This window comes from Pholcus phalangioides, unplaced genomic scaffold, assembly GCF_987345545.1.
Source record: "Pholcus phalangioides strain wild (caught in Gottingen) unplaced genomic scaffold, Ppha-v1.0 ptg000028l_1, whole genome shotgun sequence".
In the NCBI taxonomy this organism is placed as follows: domain Eukaryota; kingdom Metazoa; phylum Arthropoda; class Arachnida; order Araneae; family Pholcidae; genus Pholcus; species Pholcus phalangioides.
Window position 1 is genome coordinate 7363298 of NW_028301618.1, and position 19343 is coordinate 7382640.

General features: G+C 39.0%; 1 protein-coding gene across 1 annotated transcript; it reads left to right on the top strand.

Moving 5' to 3' along the window:
* The first annotated feature begins 1837 nt into the window (after positions 1–1837).
* On the top strand, positions 1838–18699 carry Tudor-SN (Staphylococcal nuclease domain-containing protein 1). The gene is made up of 16 exons (XM_089252397.1): positions 1838–2263; positions 3945–4082; positions 4170–4314; positions 5842–5923; positions 7536–7785; positions 9990–10130; positions 10236–10342; positions 13547–13921; positions 14025–14208; positions 14317–14458; positions 14544–14656; positions 14763–14951; positions 17413–17545; positions 17639–17832; positions 17926–18033; positions 18151–18699. The coding sequence occupies exons 1-16, from the start codon at positions 2216–2218 to the stop codon at positions 18460–18462; spliced, it is 2661 nt and encodes an 886-aa protein (XP_089108523.1). The 5' UTR covers positions 1838–2215; the 3' UTR covers positions 18463–18699.
* Positions 18700–19343: the final 644 nt, after the last annotated feature.

Genomic DNA, 19343 nt, shown 5'->3' on the forward strand with positions numbered 1-19343 from the left:
AAACGTTTACCAAGGCAAATGTGGGAGATTAATATCCCATATATAGTTGTAACCATCATAAAATAATTCGAGTTGAAAAATAATTTCAATCTTCGACTTCAATAAAGAATAAAAATTCAAGTAGGCTTCGTGTGAAATACGGGAAAAACCGGGACACTTTTGCCAAAAAGTCGGGACGACAAAAAAAAGAGAAAATACCGGGACTGTCCCGGGAAATACGGGACGTATGGTCACCCTACCTGAAACGAACTATAGGAAATAATGAAAAAAAAAATTACTATTATTTTATCAATTACTACGCAAAATATATGATAAATTCACGAAAGCGAAATATTTTCAGAAATGATGAAAAATTTCATTAATTTTTCGCGATCCCTGTCTTGGGGGCCGTTCAAGTATTACGTCATCATCGATAGGGGGGGGAGGGGGTTTTCCGATTTGCTGACTTTTGATGACAAGGGGGGAGGGGCAGTGCCGTCTTAACGCACGGCCCGGGGGCCTCAAGAGAAGAGGGGCCCTCATAAAAATGAGATGCGGTTTAAATTTTATAGGATTTACCAGGTAGGGCCTCCAAAAAAACATTTGGCCCGGGGGCCCACGATACTCTTAAGACGGCCCTGGGGAGGGGGGGGGTTTGGATAATGCTTACGTCATCAACAACCCTTTATGAAAATATGAGTTAGGATTCAGAGGAGGCAGAGCTGATGACGAAATTTTTCTGACAAGGGGACGAGGGGGTCAGCATTTTGCTGACTTTTGCTGACAAGGGGGGGGGGTCAAAAATGGCTAAAAATTTGCTTACGTAATACGTAAACGGCCCCTTATTCGGGGCCCTGGGTTCAGGCCCTGTTGCCCCACTTCTTAAGAATGAAGACATAGACCAATTTCACTAATTTCGAAAAATGAACATTAATCAGAAATATTTCATAAACATTTTTCAAATCGAAAATTGACCAATGGGTAGCAAAGTTGATCGTGTTGTTGATTTTGTGTCGTGACTGCAGAAATGTTAAGAACCCCTGTCTTATCAGTGTGTGCTGAGACGATTTGAGCCTGTAGGGCAGTGATTCCCAACGTGGGCGTTAACGATCCCCAAGGGGTGATGGAATGTTCCGGGGGGCGGTAGAAGCTACGGATATAGCATAGGATATATAATGGATATAACATAGGGTTAGATTACGTTGAGGGCGATGGGAGAAAAAAATTTCTGAAGAAGAGGCGGCGAGGTGGGGGAAAAAAAGGCCGTGTAAATCTCTTTTGTGTAAGTGAAAAGCCCGGTCATACCAAAGCCTCCTAGTAGTATCTAGGAGGCTTTGGTCATACCCACAAATAAACGAGAAATTAATGGGATAAATGAAACTGCGAATCGCTCACCGCCCGGTCCTGGGCCGCGGCCCGGCGGTTGAGAAACACTGCTGTAGGGCACTACCTTTATTATTCATGTCACGCACCCCACACATTTGGAATTGGGGGCGCCAAATTTTTATTTTGCACGGGGCATTACTTTTTTTGAGACCGGCCCTGCCTATGTTAAGCGTCTTATTTTGTTATGTTAAAAGTTCTATTTCGTGGAATAATTTTTATCCACTAATGCCTCGTTTACCGCCATTAGAGTTTTTTCAGTGATTTCTACAATAATTGACAAATTTACTTATATTTAGAGTCATTTATGGCGATAATCGGCAATGTCCCGTATTTGGAATCCTGACTTCCGTATTTTTCTAGAAAAACATGGTCTAAAAACTAGTGGATAAGTACAACGGGACGTATGGTTACTAAATAGAAAAGCAACTAGATGTGGTTGAACACCACACGTGTGAGCGTTCATCGAATCCAGTCAGCCCGGTAGCCACATCATCTGCTACTTCTTCCATGCCGCTGGGGCTGAGAAACCAACTGCTTCCTTTGGATTTGTTTCTTTTCTATTATTGTTGATCCTTTTTTGTTTTATTTTTTTTATCCCTTTGAATAGAATTTTTACATTTATATATAAAAGCAGAAGTATTTTATAAAAAAACCATATACCTGAATTTAATTTTGAGACAATGTCGTCTGGTTTATAAGGGCGATAATTCCTGCCTTGTCGTCTGATATACAACTGTTAGATTTTAAATATCGTGATCGAGAACCTTCCCCTCGGTATTGAAAATTAATAAATTAATTAATCGATTGAATTGTTTCTTATTTCAATTAATTAATCGAAACAAATCCAATAATGACAACTCCCCAGCAGCCACGTTTGATCCACGGCGTCGTTAAACAGGTCAGTTGGATGTTTACACTCATTCTTTTCCCCCACCAGTAAACACCTTTCAATGGTCGTTATAGCCATAATGACCACAGATGGTCATTATGGATATTTTCTTTTGTCTCTATTGAATCTCGAATTAGAATAAAAGTTACCATATGCCTGGTAAGAAATTATTTTGAAATTAGGACTCGGGGGGGGGGGGTGCCCCTTAGGTGGAAACTGAAGTTCCCCCCCCCCCCCCGATTGAGCGTCTCCCAAAAAGAAGGGTTGACAATAGACATATTCACTTCAAGTGTGGGGGGGGCTGAATTCAGGGCAGCAATTTGAGAGAGGAGTGAGGGGGTCAAGAAAATGTAATCAAAAGGGCGAAGGGTTCGAAATTTATTAGCGGTCCCATGAGTGGCCTAGAGAGCGTGTAAGAATGGGAGTGTGACGTAGAGCCTGCAGGCATATAAATGACCACAGGGGTGACCTATAGAGCGGGGGGGAGGCAGGTCAATGAAAGACCAAAAGAATGGCCTCGAGAGCATGTAGTAATAGGAGCGACCTAAGGATCGTATTTTGGCCTTGAGAGCGAAGGGGAACTGGGTTAATTGGAGACCGAAAAAAATGACCTAGAGGCACGTGGAAATGGAGCTAAGTGACCTAGAGATCGTGTGGAAATGGGAGTGACCTATAAAAAGTGCAAGCATGTGAATGAACACAAGAGTGGCATATAGAGTGAAGGTCCAGGTCAGTGAGCAACCGAAATAATGACTTAAAGAGCATGTAAAAATAGTTGTGACCCATAGAATGTGCAAGCATATGAAGAGTGACCTGGAAAATGTGCAAACATGTGAATGACCAAAGGAGAGAGGGTCCTAGGTGGTAAGTAATGAAAATAATGACCAGAAGAGCATATGGAAATGGGAGCAGAATGACCTAGAGAGCATGTAAAAATAAAGGTGACCCATAGAATGTGCAAGAATGATTGACCAAAGGAGTGACCTAGAGAGTGAGGGTCCAGTCAGTGAGTTATCAAAGAATAATGACCTATAGGATGTGCAAGCATGTGAGCAACCAAAAGAGCGACCTAGGGTAGTGTTTCTCAACCGCCGGGCCATGAGTAATTCAGTTTCATTTATTTCCCGTTAGTTGTGGTCCTGACCAAGTTTTTCACTTACACAAAAAAAATTTACTGGGCTGCAGGCTTCCAAAGGTTGAGAACCACATGTGGGAATAGGTGTGACCTGGAAAGTGTACTAGCATGTGAATGGTTGAAGGAATGATCTAGAGAGCGAAGGACCAAGTCGGTGTTCTGGAGAGAGTGTAAGCATGGCAAGGCCCAATGAATGTGCTAAAATCTGACACGTACGTCACAGAGTAATTAGCGCTACTGCAGAACACAATTTGGAAGAATTTTAAGAAAAAGTGTAAAAAAACACTATTACATGTTTGGGGATTTTTACCGCAGAACATTTCCAGTCAGCTGAGGGCTCGTCGCAGAATAGTGCTAAACATTCTACTTTGGGGCATGGCAGGGACAAAAAGAGTGACTTGGTGGAATTACAGGGTCAGGCTGAGCCAGCTCACAGCCTAGGGTTGCAAATTTGAGAAATGAGTGGTCAATAGACTGTAGTTAGAGAAAGGTGGCAAAACCATAAATACTGCGTACACGTATAGTAATATATGTATTTTTTTTAATTGTTCCTAGATCCAATCTGCCGACACCATCATCATCCGAGACAAGCCAAGAGGAAAACCTCCACAAGAGAAGACCATAAAACTTTCTGGCGTCATCGCTCCGAAACTAGCGAATAATTCCCCTCAAAATCCTCAACCAGTGGACGAGGTACCGAAAATATTTTGGTTCTGAATCTGTTTTGTTTTCATTTTTGCTGAATTAAGCAATATAATTTTTTTGTTAATTTCTCTCTAGCCTTATGCCTGGGAAGCTCGAGAATTCCTCAGAAAGAAGTTGGTTGGGAAAGAAGTCTGCTTCGTTCCTGACAGGAGCATTAACACAGAGAAGAGCAGCAGTGATAGCAAGGACAGGGAATTCGGAACTCTATTTCTTGGACGAGGTGATTATCTCTGTATTTAATAATATGTACGGTAATGTGATACTTCTGGTTATTATACATAACTTATTATGCATAATCATTGAGCATTTTGGCAAGTTAGATAAATTTCCCTAAATCACTTACTATCAATTATGCATAGTACCCAAGTGTTGTTGGAACATTTAGTAAGTGCTAAAGAAAGTCACTTTTATCGGCGATTATGCGAAATTCCCAAGCGTGGCATCTGGTAAACATGATAAATCATACTATATGTTAAATTATGCATCATAATTCATACATGGGGTTGTATCATTATATCGGTATGATTGTAAAATTTGTTATTGTATCTTGGTCTGATTATATATTCATCACATATACTAGACTCGTTTGGAATTTTTTTCATATCTATATGAAATTTGCCAATTATACTAGGGTATAATGCATAATCGCTAGATCCCAGAAGTTTAGGCACTAAAAAATGGTCGAAATAGGCAGGCAAAAAGGCACTATAAAAGGCATTTATAATTTATGGAAAAAATAACTAAAACAGGTATAAAGTGCCCAAAAACTAGCTGAAAAATTGGTTGCACTTAATCAGTCTACTCTTTTAATTATGGTTTATAATAACTATTATAATGCAAGTCAAACTAATTTCAAGCCCGACTCCGAGCGCAGGACCCTGTGTAGTTGCATCTGTCATACACCCCTGGGCTGTATTAGTAAAGTAAGTAAATACTAAATATAGTGAGTATTAGTGTTAGTAAATACAGATAGCTAACTATCTGTATTTACTAACACTAAAACAATAGGACCCAAAACGAGAGAAAAAAAATTACTGAGAATACCCGGGAAAAAGTTTGCTAACACCAGTGCCCAAAAAACTCATATATTCTGGTCAATTTTATTGAATACTAAATATGTATGTAAAATAAATAGCCTTGGTTGTTTGCAGTACATTAATGGTAATATCAGTAGAACAACATGGGACCCAGAGCCCTGTCTGCTCCTACCTCGCCTTGTGTGAGCCATGACGTTTGTTGATGACCTCCCTTGGGACAGTCATCAGTCAGCTATACGCATACAATGCAGTCCAATGTGCTGGTGCTTTCTGATAATTAGTACAGAGAGAGTTGGAAAATTTTAAAAACAGCAATTCTTTTGTTCTCAATGCTCAAACTTTTCAAGTTGTATAGATTATGGCCATTGAAATTCACTAATAAACTTAAAACTATGCTAAATTAGGCATTTATGGCATTTTGCCTAAATTTCCTGGCTCTAATAATCACAGTTAAAGGTGATAAATTTTAATTACTTATCTAATTCACAAACTTCACTTGTGGTTATTATGCATAACCTCCAACAAAAGTTAGTTTTTTTAGTATTTATCAAATTTACTGACGACGTTTAGGTATTATACAAACTTACCAAGACGATTAGTAAGTATGCATAATAACAAATTTATCACATTTATCATAACATGTACATGCCCCTCTTATAGTTGCTTTGATTATTGGTGCAGTTGTTATTGTTATTTTACATTTTTTTTAGATATGACTGGCGAGAATGTGACTGAATCTTTGGTCTCTGAAGGTTTGGTCGAAGTTAGGAGAGACAGAGTCAGACCGACTGAGTAAGTTGAATCATTTTTACTCTGATTGGGGGAAGAGCTAGTCATTACTCAAGCTATGACAAACCGCTTGTCACAACCGGGATCTTGATGAGTATCAGAATGTAATCCAGTGCAATTGGAGTCAAGATAGAACTCAAAAATATTAATTTTAATTGAAAGAATTTCAACATTTAAATTTTGACAAATTTTGATTGAAATTTAACATGACTAAATCATTGAATTGTGTAGTCGTGTCCAGTGTTCTGCAGATCTATATATTCTGAAGCCAATTGATCATTCATTGGATGGTCAACCAATTCTTCGTGTCCTATAGCTTTACGATCAGTAAACAGCTAGAGTGGAAAGGCAGACAACAGCAGAATTAGCCCATAGGTGGAGGCTTCGGCTTCCCAGGTGGACTCTTCGGCTTCCCAGGTGGACTCTACTGACGAATGGAGAAGTATATGACTGCAGGTAAACTTGGAATGGGCCCCAGACAATCTCTCCGTCACCTTATATATGCAACCAGCTGCTGACGTTACGTTGAATCACCGATAGTCGCATCTCATTAGCATATCCTCCGGAGCTCTTCCATCAACATGATGTCATGTTGTTTAACATAAACTATGAGGTGGGTGTCTCCCGTCCACAATATGGCTTCCATATAATAACCTCCAATCAACCTCAGATGATTCGACTTGGGATAACTGGTGAATTCATTAATCAATGAAAGATATCAAATTTATGAATATAAAAGCATTTATTTTTGAATGGGCGGTCACTCGTTGCGTGTCCCTGCAAAGCAGACAGCATCTTGAATTACGTCTTTCATGTTCTGGCTGCAATATTATTTCGAATGATCTTCATAGCTGCCAAATCTACCAGACTGTCGTGAAAATTCTTATGACTTTGAATTTTGACTGTGCTTGTAAAAAATCTCTACTTTTAGGGGGGAAAATTATTTCCAAACAGTTTTCTATGAAAAAATACTTAATTTTTGATCCCCGAAAAAAGCAATAAGCATAATGTAAATTGTCACCATTGCTTCAAATCAGAAATGAAAAGAATTTGTTTTCAGGGGGCGAAAGATAAAATTCACCATCCAGCCAGCATCAATTCGGCCTTTCAGCATCTGAAATTAGCAAGATGACTTGTATCTGCTTATATGGGATTCGATTTACACGAAAACCTCTCATTCGTAGAGTGTGGTAGCCCAGATTGATAAGATATTTACTGATAAGATACTCGCTTGAAGTACCAAAGGATGTTTAGAGCTGCTGCGAGTTCGATACCCGGTTCATCTTTGTTAGAAACTATCCTAACGCAGAAACTGCAACATGACCACAGAAAAAAAATTTCACCACAGGGAGTCTCACATTGAGGAGTTAGCGCACCAATCTTTCTGAGTATAAAAAAAAGGCTGCTATTTGTAATCTGCAATAAATTGTAGGTCTCGGTCTAATTATCCCTCGTGTGTAGAAAATTACTGTGCTACAACAGAAATGATCAAAGGAAAACCTCTCATCCTCCGAATTTGGCAGCTTTGCATCCTGTGTAAATGAAAATATCTCGTGAAAATAACATGAACCTGAAGTGAGTTTTATTATTTATCTCTTTCTCTCTCCTCTCATAGCGCTCATCAGAAGCTGATAGAACTCGAAGACTCTGCTAAAGCAGCCAGCAAGGGCAAGCATGACACATCTGCGAATGCCCTACATGTCAGGGACGTTAAATGGACGGTCGAAAATCCAAGGTACTTGATGGACTCCCTGAATCAGAAGCCCGTTCCGGCCATTGTTGAATGGGTCAGAAATGGCAGTACAATGCGGGTGGTGCTGCTGCCAGACTTCCATTACATAACTCTGTCGTTGTCCGGAATCAAAGTAAGTGCTTTTTTTACGAAAAGGACATCTGTGTTCTGCAATGTGTTTATTTTGCAAAGCTTTGCTTTTTACTGCATATTTTGCTTTATCCTCAACTGATTTATTTGCTGTCTATACATTCTTTCATTTAAGTTTGAGGTGTTTCATAATTATTAGTCGATTATTACTTGCAGAGCTGTTCACCAAGCATGCTACTACTGCTTAATCATACGTGCACCTCAATGGAATTTCTAACAAATCACATGCCTGAATATGATTTGTTCTATGCGTATCCCTAACACATTTATGTTGTTGAGTTGCTCTTGTTTCATGTCCATGCTGCCACCGATCTTCCATTTTCTGAAGTAAAAATGGAATCGCTTGAATTTTCACGTTATGTCAGTATCGGTTGTAGGTGTGTGCTCTCTGCAGAAAGTGGCCAAGCATGTTGCTAGTCTTTGTGTTTTGAAATCGCCTGTCCATGAAAAGCAAGCCTATCTGTGTGATCTACAAGCATGAACAGGCAAAACTGACTATAGACTTTATGGATTTATTTTTGGATCAAACAGAATATTTTTATCACTGTTTTTTACCCTTGGTAGTCTTGATGAAATTGACCCGCTAAGTTTGAGAACACCTAAGAATATTCTTCGGCAAAAAAACTCCCGTTACAAGCTCTTGGCTAAGAAGCTATGATGAAGTTTTTTGTCTTCCAGAAATTTTTTCCCACATTTGCGAGAGAAATCATTAGTGGCGATGGAAAAGGGAAATATAGCTTAGCTGCCTGGAAGCCATCAAAACAAAGGCTAGAGCTGTACTGGTAGAAATAGGGAAGGCTAGGTTTAGACTTGTAATTTAGCTAGTAATATCTTAAAAGCTAAATGGGGAGAACACAGCCCTCTGATTGACCCAATCAAATTTATTGAAATTAGTCTACCAGCTCTATGCAGTCTAAACTTGCTTTCCTGTAAATGTCAACACAGCTCTAGCATTGATCTCACAATCTACAAATAGTCTAAGACAGCTGCTCTCTCAACGTCTTTTTTATTCTCAAAGCCTTTTTCATATATAATGTTCTGGATAATTTTTTCACAAGTCTTCAAGATTGCAAAACAAGAAGCAGTTCAACGGACAAACACAGATTTATTTACAGAACAGCAATTTACATGTATTTACAAGCTAATCAGAGAGCTAACAACTTTCTCGCAAAGTTAAATCATAACAGACTTTTCATCCAGTCTCTCTCTTATTATTATTCGAGCCTTGTGAGCACCACACTATTTATAACCCTGGTAGAAACTTCAAGAAATAGAATGTTCTACAAAATTTTATTTTACAGTTTCCAAGTTGGCGGCGCAACCGTACAGAGGTGTGGGAACCACTGTCTAGAGAGGCGGGACCTTCTAGAATGTTCTAACCAATCGCACCCTTTTCCGATAAACCGAAACTGGTATCAACTCTCGTTGCCAACAGAAGACTGCGATAAAGAATTGCGCCATCTGTCGTTTATAGTTCGTAACAATAATTTATATGGTCGAGTCCCCATGGCCTTTTTTAAAATCAAATTTACTGATTCATATTTTATTTTCCTTGAGCATTGTACAGAGCCTCTAGTAAGTGCACACAAAGCCCCAAGGGCTCCACAGAGCACTGGTTGAGAACCGCTGGTATAGAACAGTTCCCAAACTTTTTGCTCTAAATCGCCCCTCCTGAAAGTCAAACAAACCCATGGGATTCTATGTTATACCTATATCTATATCTTCTATCCCCCCCCAGACTATTCTATCTCTCCGTAAGGGGGGGGGTGGTGTCTGCTTTGAGAAACACTGGTGTAGGAAATGATCTCAGCAATTCCACTCTTGTCACCAATGAAGATGTCTCTGATACCTCTTGCATATGTGGATCGAATATCTGGAGATACATAACGCTAATGGGATTTATTCATCATGAAATCCATGCTGATATTGGAGGGATATTCTCATGACACTGGAGGGATCTTGTCACGACACTGGCAGTAAAAGTAGGGCTGCAACTAGGAGGGAGCTGATGAGTACTGGGCTAGTGGAGGCGCCGAGAATTCACCCTTTAACTTCTATATTATACGGGGATGTTAAAATCTGTGCTTGCTCCAGCTGTTCAAGTAACTTCTGTGATTGCGTTCAGTACTGATCTCGCATTAGTATTATGAATCTGTTTTTTATTTTTCTTTCGTATTATGATTGCAGTGTCCACAAGCGAGCAACCCAGTTGAGCCTTATGGCGAAGAAGCCAAATTCTTCACAGAGTGTAGATTATTGCAGCGGGACGTAGAAGTCATACTAGAAAGTGTTGTCAATCAAAATTTCTATGGTACAGTTTTGCATCCGGTAAGTAAACTTTGTTTTTTTTTCATTTCTTCAAAACAATTTCTTTTATTAAACATATCCAGTTCATACTTAGTTTTTTTTTGTTTTTTTTGTTCACTTATGCAGAATGGTAACATCGCTGAATTATTAGTGAGTGAAGGATTTGCCGAATGTGTCCCTTGGAGCCTGGCATTCGTTACCGGTGGACCAGAAAAGTTAAAAGCGGCTGAAAGGTGAAGAAACATTATATAGTGCCTTGTTGATTGATTTGCTTTAGAAATGTCACATTAAATCCGATTTGGGAAGTTTTGATGATTGTTGTTCAGCTCTTGGACTAAGCTTATACTAAAAAATAGACATTTATACTCCCACCACCGATTGGTATGAGTATATGATGTGCAAGAGTGATTTAACTGCCCCTCCATGTGATTTAATTGCCCATCTATGATATTGAAAGTTTTTTGCTCGATGCTTACCTCCTCAGTTTGTATGTGCTGTCTTAGCGAGTTCATGAGAAGTTCATAGCAGGAAAATAAATTCCCTTCAGTGCATTGTGAATAAACATTCACATAGCATGTTCAGCTTTTACCGCTTAAGAACAAGACTTGACAAATATAGAAAAAGAAATTAAGTCACCGGCAAAATCTTTTAGGAGCCAAATATGTTTTTCTTTTCTCTAGAAAAATTGTCCTTAATTATGCTTTTACATTGGGTGGCTGTATTTTAGTTGTATTTGACATCCATATTATTCATGGGCATGTTTTTCAGCCATTTCGTTGGGCAATTTGCCATTATGGCGTTTGTATTTGTATGATTGTTCCAAATAATGCATGATCACTTCTCAATGACACATGATCCTTTACCAAAATAGCATGCTGCCATTCCTCCAAATTTCATATGTTATACAAATACAAAGCCACAACAGGCAAAATGCCCAACAAGGTGGCTGAGGAAAAGAAAAGCCACCTATCGGTAAATGCGGGAAGCTCCAAGAACATGACCCAACTGAGGAGAAAATGTCCTTAAGGTCTAAATTGAATTGGTGGATTAGTATTAAGTCAGTCCTATATCCCTACTACCCCTTAGCAGTACTGTAATCACTGCCACATCTGAACCCCCCCCCCCCCAGCAGATATTAAATCTTGGTTCTCTGACAGTCTAACTAATTTCTGCTCTTACCTGATTTGTCCCTACCCACAAGATTACCCGCAAGGGTAACTTTCTGTGATGAAAAACATCTCGAACATTGCTAATCTTCCCCGCAAGAAGACAACCGCACGCAAAACCCCAAAAATCCCTACACACTGTTTCCCCGTTCCCTAACCATAAAATCGTCGATGATTAAACCCCTATCACTATCCCCCCCCCCTACCCATCTCATCCACAACCACCCATTCACCCTCTAAACTGTTGTTCATGGAGATTGCTTCTTCATCGACAGGTGGCTCTGTAATAACCAAGGCCCTCTAAAACCCTAACTCTCTCTTAATGCTTTGACTTCGAGTGTAACCAAAGCCACTTGAAAGTTAAGCGTACCTACTCAATGTTAAAGGCAGCGGAATTGATAGCAGCGCCATCTGAAGTTTGATGTGTCAAACTTGCGGATTGATGCCATGGCTCCCACGCTTTCCTTCCCCCCTTCCCTTGATCGCGTTATCCTGATTTCAACCTTGACTTATTTTTCAAAGTCTGTTGCTACAGAACCTAAAAATCTTAATTCCCGCTAAAGCGTACATTTTTTACTACTTTATAGGAGATGTACTTGTGCATAAAAATATAAATCACTCAGTAACAATAACAATGTTATTGACACTTCAACAGCTAAATCTATACTTGTGAACACCTGTATTCATGTTCATTTTACACCCATCAAATGCACGCTGACTTATTCAATAAATATAATTTTAGTTGGCCCTCAGAAAGTCTGTGTTTATAATTTTAAAGATGAAAAATTTGCCAAAATAACCACGAGCAATAGCTAACCAACCTAGCCAAGAGTCTTCACGTGAGTAAGTAAACAAAATGGCGCTTCGATGGGGAAATGCATTATGGGAAATGACGCTTTCCCACCCTATGCTAGCAGCCAATCACAGGCCAGCAGGCACACATCTAAACAGAGGGTGCTGATGCCGTTTGGATATCAGTTTAACGATAGGACTGTTTACGCTTACTCTTAATGCAGCTTTGAGTGTAACCTTGCCCTATCCAAACACCCCTTACAGTTGAAACTATCAGCTACTATCTCCCTAAATCAGGGAACCTTCCTTCGCAAGCCCTACACATCACTAATCTAAGTCGAGGCATACTAACACTACTGCGAAAAACTAGATAACACTTAAAAATAGGAGAAACGTTGACAGGAAATTAAAATATCTTAAATTACATTGTAATGCAAAATATATGTGAAAGATTGTACGAAAAAATTAAGTAAAATGAAATGCTCAACACCAAATGACGAGAAAGAAATATTTATATAAACAATGAAACATACCCCGAAAAAAGTATTAAGATACAAAGTAAAATTTATACTTATTAGTATTAGCTAACTATCTGTATTCACTAACACTAAAACAGTAGAACCCAAAATGAGAGAAAAAAATTACTGAGGATACCCGGGAAAAAGTTTGCTAACTAATGCCCAAAAAACTCTCAAAATTATATTAAAGAAACGGGAAAAACATGAAAAATAGCGGGAAACAAACAATGAACCAATTATTCCTTCCTATATGAGCACGTGGCAAAGAAATTGGTTATCAACAAAAAAACAAGGATCACAAACCTGGCAAAAGTACAATGAAAATGAAATGAGAACGAGAAAATAAAACTTAAGTTAAATGAAAATTAGAAAGTTGAGAGCAATAAGAAAAACATTTATCTTGCAAATCCAGCAATGGAAGTCCTAAAAAATCCAGTGACAAAATCAAACTAAATAAACTGACAATCTAGAAAAATAAAGAATACACCGCAGTGTTTGATTCAAAAAAAAATTATGCTCTATTGCACAAAATGACTTGTTGCCATTGTTCCAGATTCCGCTTCCAATACTCTGTATTGCAACAAACAACACATTGTCATGTCCCAGATGCTCTTTACCACACAAAATGATACTCTGATGACACATTAGGCATGTGATAACCTAATGATGTCATGATAATCAATCGAGACAGAAAAAGATCTCTATGTTGTTTCAAGTTTAGTTTAATGATGGTGAAAATCGTTGCCATAACTAGGATTTCCACCTGGGGGAAACATTATTTTGCTGCCCCCACAACTTCAAAATTTGAAAATCTTATAATGGTGTTTTTGTTCCTTCCTAAAACTATTCCTTTAAATTTTGCCACCCAAGCAGTCGCCGCCGCCCCCCCCCCCCCCCGCAAGTTCTAGTCCTGATGACAATTGTTGTTAATCATATCTCGTTTTCTTGCTCTCTATTACAGGACAGCAAAAGAGAAGCGTCTGAGAATCTTCAAGGAAGTGACGAAGGTGACAGACACAAAAGACAGTGAGTGCCAAGGTAAAGTTGTTGAGGTCATCAACGCTGATGCTCTCATGGTTAAATTGGGTGACGGGAGCATCAAGAAGATATTCCTGTCCAGCATCCGACCCCCAAGGCTGGACGACAAGAACAACGAGGCCCCACGAGAGAAAGGCAGGGTCCGTCCCCTGTACGACATCCCATACATGTTCGAAGGTAGGGAGTTTCTGAGAAAGAAGCTGATCGGCAAGAAAGTCAACATCACCATCGATTACACGCAACCGGCCCGGGATAATTTTCCAGAGAAGGTTTGCTGCACTGTCTTAGTCGGAGGAGTGTGAGTAGTACCTTCTTCCTCTCGAGTTGCAAGAGGTTTCAGTTTGCTTTTGCAATTTATGTTCTGCTGACAAACATTAATTTTCCTCTCTGAAACTTTACAGGAATGTAGCAGAGGCACTTGTCAGTAAAGGTCTAGCGACGGTCGTTAAGTATGGTGCGAACGATCACCAGAGGTCTTCCCATTACGAAGAGCTTCTCGCAGCTGAGACGAAGGCCCAGAAGTCTGGTAAAGGGCTGCACAGCAAAAAAGATTCTCCTCCCCATCGTGTTGTTGATCTTTCCGGGGTTGGTAGTAGTAGTTCTCGTTTCATTGTATATATTGTTAGCTGCATCTCTCACTAGTATCTATTGATGTTCAACTCAGTGATGCAACAATATTCCATCCATTCACAGGATCTAAACAAATCGAAACAGTTTCTTCCATTCCTTCAAAGAGCAGGCCGCATGGAAGCCGTCGTTGAATTTATTGCCAGTGGTTCGCGCCTTAGACTTTACGTGCCAAGAGAGAATTGCCTCATTACATTCCTACTCGCAGGTGACTTTAATCTGTCCTTCCTTTCGTTAAAGTGTTTCGGACCATGAATGTGTTCTTTTCAGTAATGTTTTTTTTTCTGGTTTAGGTATAAATTGTGCAAGGGCGAGCAGGAATGACCTGAAGAGTGGCCCGATGAAAGGTGAACCTTGGGGAGATGAAGCTCTTGCCTATACTAAGGATCTGTGCATGCAGAGAGAGGTAAATTCTAAAAATATATATAGTACTCTGTTGATTGAATTCGCTGTGGCATGCAATGTGAGTCTGATGACCAATAAAACATTTTTCTTGTTTCGATTCCAAATAGGTTGAAATAGAAATCGAAGCCATGGACAAGGCTGGGAATTTCATTGGATGGCTTTGGGTTGACAGTAACAATCTCTCAGTGTCGCTGGTGCAGGAGGGATTCGCGGAAGTTCACGTCACTGCTGAAAGAAGTGCCTACTTCAGAGCCTTGCAGCAAGCAGAAACAGATGCTAAAAGTAAAAAATCTAAAGTAAGTTTGTAACATTTTATTTCAATGTCAAGCTTATAAGTTTTGCTCAGTCGTGGTGATTCTTCAGAAAATACTTGTATTAAGTGGATATTTTTTTTTTTCAAAGATTCTTAGTCGGGAGGGGGGGGGGGGCTCATAGTGCCTACTTTTATCGAGATGAAGCCTGGTGCACAGTAACATTCAAATGCTGACCTCCAATTTGAAATATCAAAGAACTGGGGGTGCATAACCTTTTCACTCTGCGGGCCAGAAACGTGTGTGCTGGGACCTGTATTTTCTGAGTCATCTGATGTTTTACTGTAATTTTGGCTGTTCGAACTTTTATTAAAAATAAATTTCTGATTATTTTTATACCCGTATTTTCACTGAAGCTTACTTGAATTTTTATTATTCCCTAATTTCAGAGATCAAGATTTCATTTCTTATAAATTAGTCGTGTGATTTATTCATCTCGAGTAATTGCCAAATTAAATATGGTCAGCCAAGGTGCATATTCTGTGTGTGCATTGTCACGTTTCTTCCAGAATACCTTCTGGTGGGGGGGGGGCTGAGGTTGTGCATCCCCCAGTCATAAGAACCTCTTATCCCCAAAGATACAGGCAGGACTGGTACCATACAGTTCTGGTGAGACTGCTGTTTCAGAATCATCCGATATCTCACCTGAAAAATTCTGTTATTTCCTATTATACTATTTCACACTTTCATATTACTTTTATGGCATTGATTCTCAAGAGGCAAGCTGCACCATCCTCCACTCTAGATTAATATTTTCATTATAGTTTTGACTGATATATGCCATTACGGCATCAGCAGATATGGGGAAAATTTAGATATGTGATGTTGGCATAGGGAGTAGTGTATAGAGCTAGAAGGTGCCAGCCACATTTTTTTCTTTTTTTGTGCTTCATGTGTTTCATGTTTTGCCATTTGGCCTTATGTATGTGAAATGTACAGAAAGATTATTTTGTTTCTTCTCTGTGGAAGTTCATTCATCTCAAAAATATTCAACATACGTGCGGTCCTAATTTGTTTTAAGACAATGGCATCTTAATAGTTGGATCAACAGGACCCATTCTGTCAAACAGAGCCCCCCCCCCCCCCAAACCTCAATTTATTGAAGATTTTTATCACTTTAAATATACAATGTAGTAGGGAGAGTCCCTTGACCGTGAATTGCTGGTGAACCGGTTGAAAAACTATCCAAACAATGTGTAGATTTAGGATATGCCATTCATATTGCAAGGGGTTGTTTTGTTATTGAAATTTTTTAAAAAAACCATGTCTCAGGAACAAGGAAAATTAGAGTACAGCAGCATCTCTGTATGCAATTTTCTATACATTTAAATCGGTTCGAAGGGTCAAAAAATTCTTTACCATGGAGTGGAGTGGGGAAGCTAATTTAGATAGCTTTTCTGTAAGATATCTTGAAGCATAAAACTATATGGAACTCATTGATGTAGAATCGCACCATGATCGAACCGAGGTACTGTGAGACATTTAAAATTTGCAAGAGTGCACGAATATGAATCCTTTTACTTCTGTATGAAAAAAGTCTACAGACTTTTTTGTGATGCATTACTGTGGTGGTCTTTGTTTCATTCTAACGTTAACAAATATGTGCGCTAGTTTCTCTGATTTTCTGTTTCGACTAGTTCACCCCCCTTCACAACATGTGCTATGGTGTATGAGGCTTTGATTAGTGAATAGAACGATAAACTGTCAGTGATCAAGGAAATTATGGGGTGAGCAAGCAACCTTTTAAGCATGCGCACTGTCCCAGCTGTATTCACTGTTGTCAGTTTAAGCCATTGCTCCAGTTGAGCTGGGAACCATATTGTCATATCATCTCTCCCCCCCCCCCCCCCCCCCCCCCCCGCATGCCAGAAGCACAAATGTGTAAATTTTCCTTTTTTTCGGTCAGCTGGTTTGGATACCTTATTTTTCTATCTATATTGAAACACATTACAAAAAATTTTAGGAAAATTTCCATAGAGTAGTATAGGTAGAGGAAATGACATCCAAATGTCATTTCCTATGTTCTTTTTTATTCCTAAGGACATTTCACATTCGTGCTTCTGGCATAAGTAGGAGGGGGGGGGCATATATAAAAATATACTTATATGATAACTTTCTTTAAAAAAAGTTTTTCCTTTTGTTAAAATTTTAAAACACTTAACTACTAGATTTGTAAGGCCAATACAAAAAAAAACCCACACATTTTTAAGAATAAAACAATATCTAAGAGGAACTGACGATTCTCCTTCAAAATGCCAATCGCCAAAGATTGAAATGTTTTGTAAATACAAAAATAAGTAATCTTGGTGGCCAAACAGTCTGAAAAGCTTTTGTTTACATCATTCCTGATATTATTGATATCTTTTGGAAAATTTGGTTCTTTTTTATTCTCCGCAATGTTTTTTGGGGTTTTTTTTTTTTTTTCATCTCTATAACTTCTCCACAGATCTGGGAAAATTTCACTCCAGTTGAACACGATGTCAAGGAAGAGGAACTCGATAGAAAATACGATCCAAAACCGGCTCAAGTTACAGAAGTCCGATCTGATCTTTCGTTCTTTGCGCAATTCGATGAAGATGGTAAGTAACTTTACCTAAAACACAACACCACCCTTCAGGCGTTACAGCAAAGTATTAACTCGAGGTTTTATCACTGCCCCTCTCTGTCTTCAGGTCCTAAACTGGTTGAAATGCTGAAACAGCTGAGACACGAGTTCTCAACAAAGCCTCCCGTGCCTGGGAACTACATGCCAAGGAAGAACGAGCAGTGCGCCGCCATATTCTCCGATGACGGTCAGTGGTACAGAGCGAAAGTCGATAAAATCGATGGGAAATCTGTTATAGTTACTTATATCGACTACGGAAACGTGAGTGCATGTGTGTTAAGTACCGTGTGATATGTTTAAGGCTTTTTCCGAAAATTGGGTGGTCTTATTATTTCTCAAATTTCTTTCTCGCAGACGGAGGTCACACAGTCTTCGCAATTGGCAGCTCTTCCATCGACATACCAGAGTCTCCCGCCAATGGCTCGAGAGTATCAGCTGGCATTCATTAATGTTCCAAAAGACGTAAGTTTTTTAAATTTTATTTTATATATATATTTTTTTTTGTTCCTCTGTTAATTTTAATTGAACATTAAGCTTAATAGAAATGACGATTTAATTGTTTGATTTTTTTAATCACAGCCAGACAGTGCGGACGATGCGAAATACGCGTTCTATGAAGCAACGACCGGCGTGCCATTACTACTCAACCCAGAATTCAAAGTTGGTTCGACGCAGTACGTCACGCTGACGACGTCGGACGAGGCAGAGACGGACATAGGAAAAAATCTTGTCGAAAGCGGATATCTGCTCGTCGACAAGAGAAGAGAGAAGAAGTTCCAGAAGATTGTCAATGAGTACCTAACAGCTCAGGACACTGCGAAGAAGAACAGAGCGAACCTATGGCAATTTGGCGACATCACCGAAGACGACGCAAAGGAATGGGGGATGTGAATAACCCTTTCTCTTAATATGATAAATAACACAGAGGACTACTCTGAAGAAAATGGTTCAACATCAGGTTGTTTTAAAAGAAATTTTGACGTGTTTTTTGCGTGTCTTGCTTAATTGTGATCGGGATGTGCCTCTTAAATAATCGCAATTTATTTATGCCCAGGTATAAAAAAGAAAGAAATTATTATTTTTTTTTTTTTGAGTTTATATAATAAAAGAAAATGATTGATTTATAAATACTGTCATGTGATAAAATTCATTTCTTGAAGTGTGACATTATATGGGCGAAATACTTTCAAATATCGGGTCTTTTTGTTTCTGAAAATCAGTTTATTTTCATAATTGTTTTGCGTATGATCAATCACTTCTGGAATTTGTTAAAATTTCCATGTGTTTATGCCTTCCTAAACTTTGTTCCTTCTAACTTGGATCTGAATGTAAATAGAAGCATGTGTGCTGTACTCAAAATGATTGGTTGAACATTTCACCTATCCTAAAGTACAATACCGCCAAAAATATATTCCTTTGTCATTTGCCCCTCATATAATATCTCGTATAATTTTTTTTTTTTGGTGGTAGAATTTATCTGGAGAAAGGGGGAAAAAAATATTTGTTAAAGATGGGTCAAAGCATTTTTGCTCTTGTGACTTTACGGTGGGTGTCAGAAGGATATGCCCTTCTCTCTCTCTCTCCACTGCTGTTCTGACTGTCAACAGAACATGAGACATGTTTTCTCACTATAGTCATAAAATAAAATTATATCCGCTTCGCCATCATATATGTGCATATCTGATTTCGCAAAACCAGTTGAAATATCATTTGCAGGCTGGGTTGAAGGCATCTGCAAGCAGCTACAATTTCTCTGTGGTAAACAAGATATT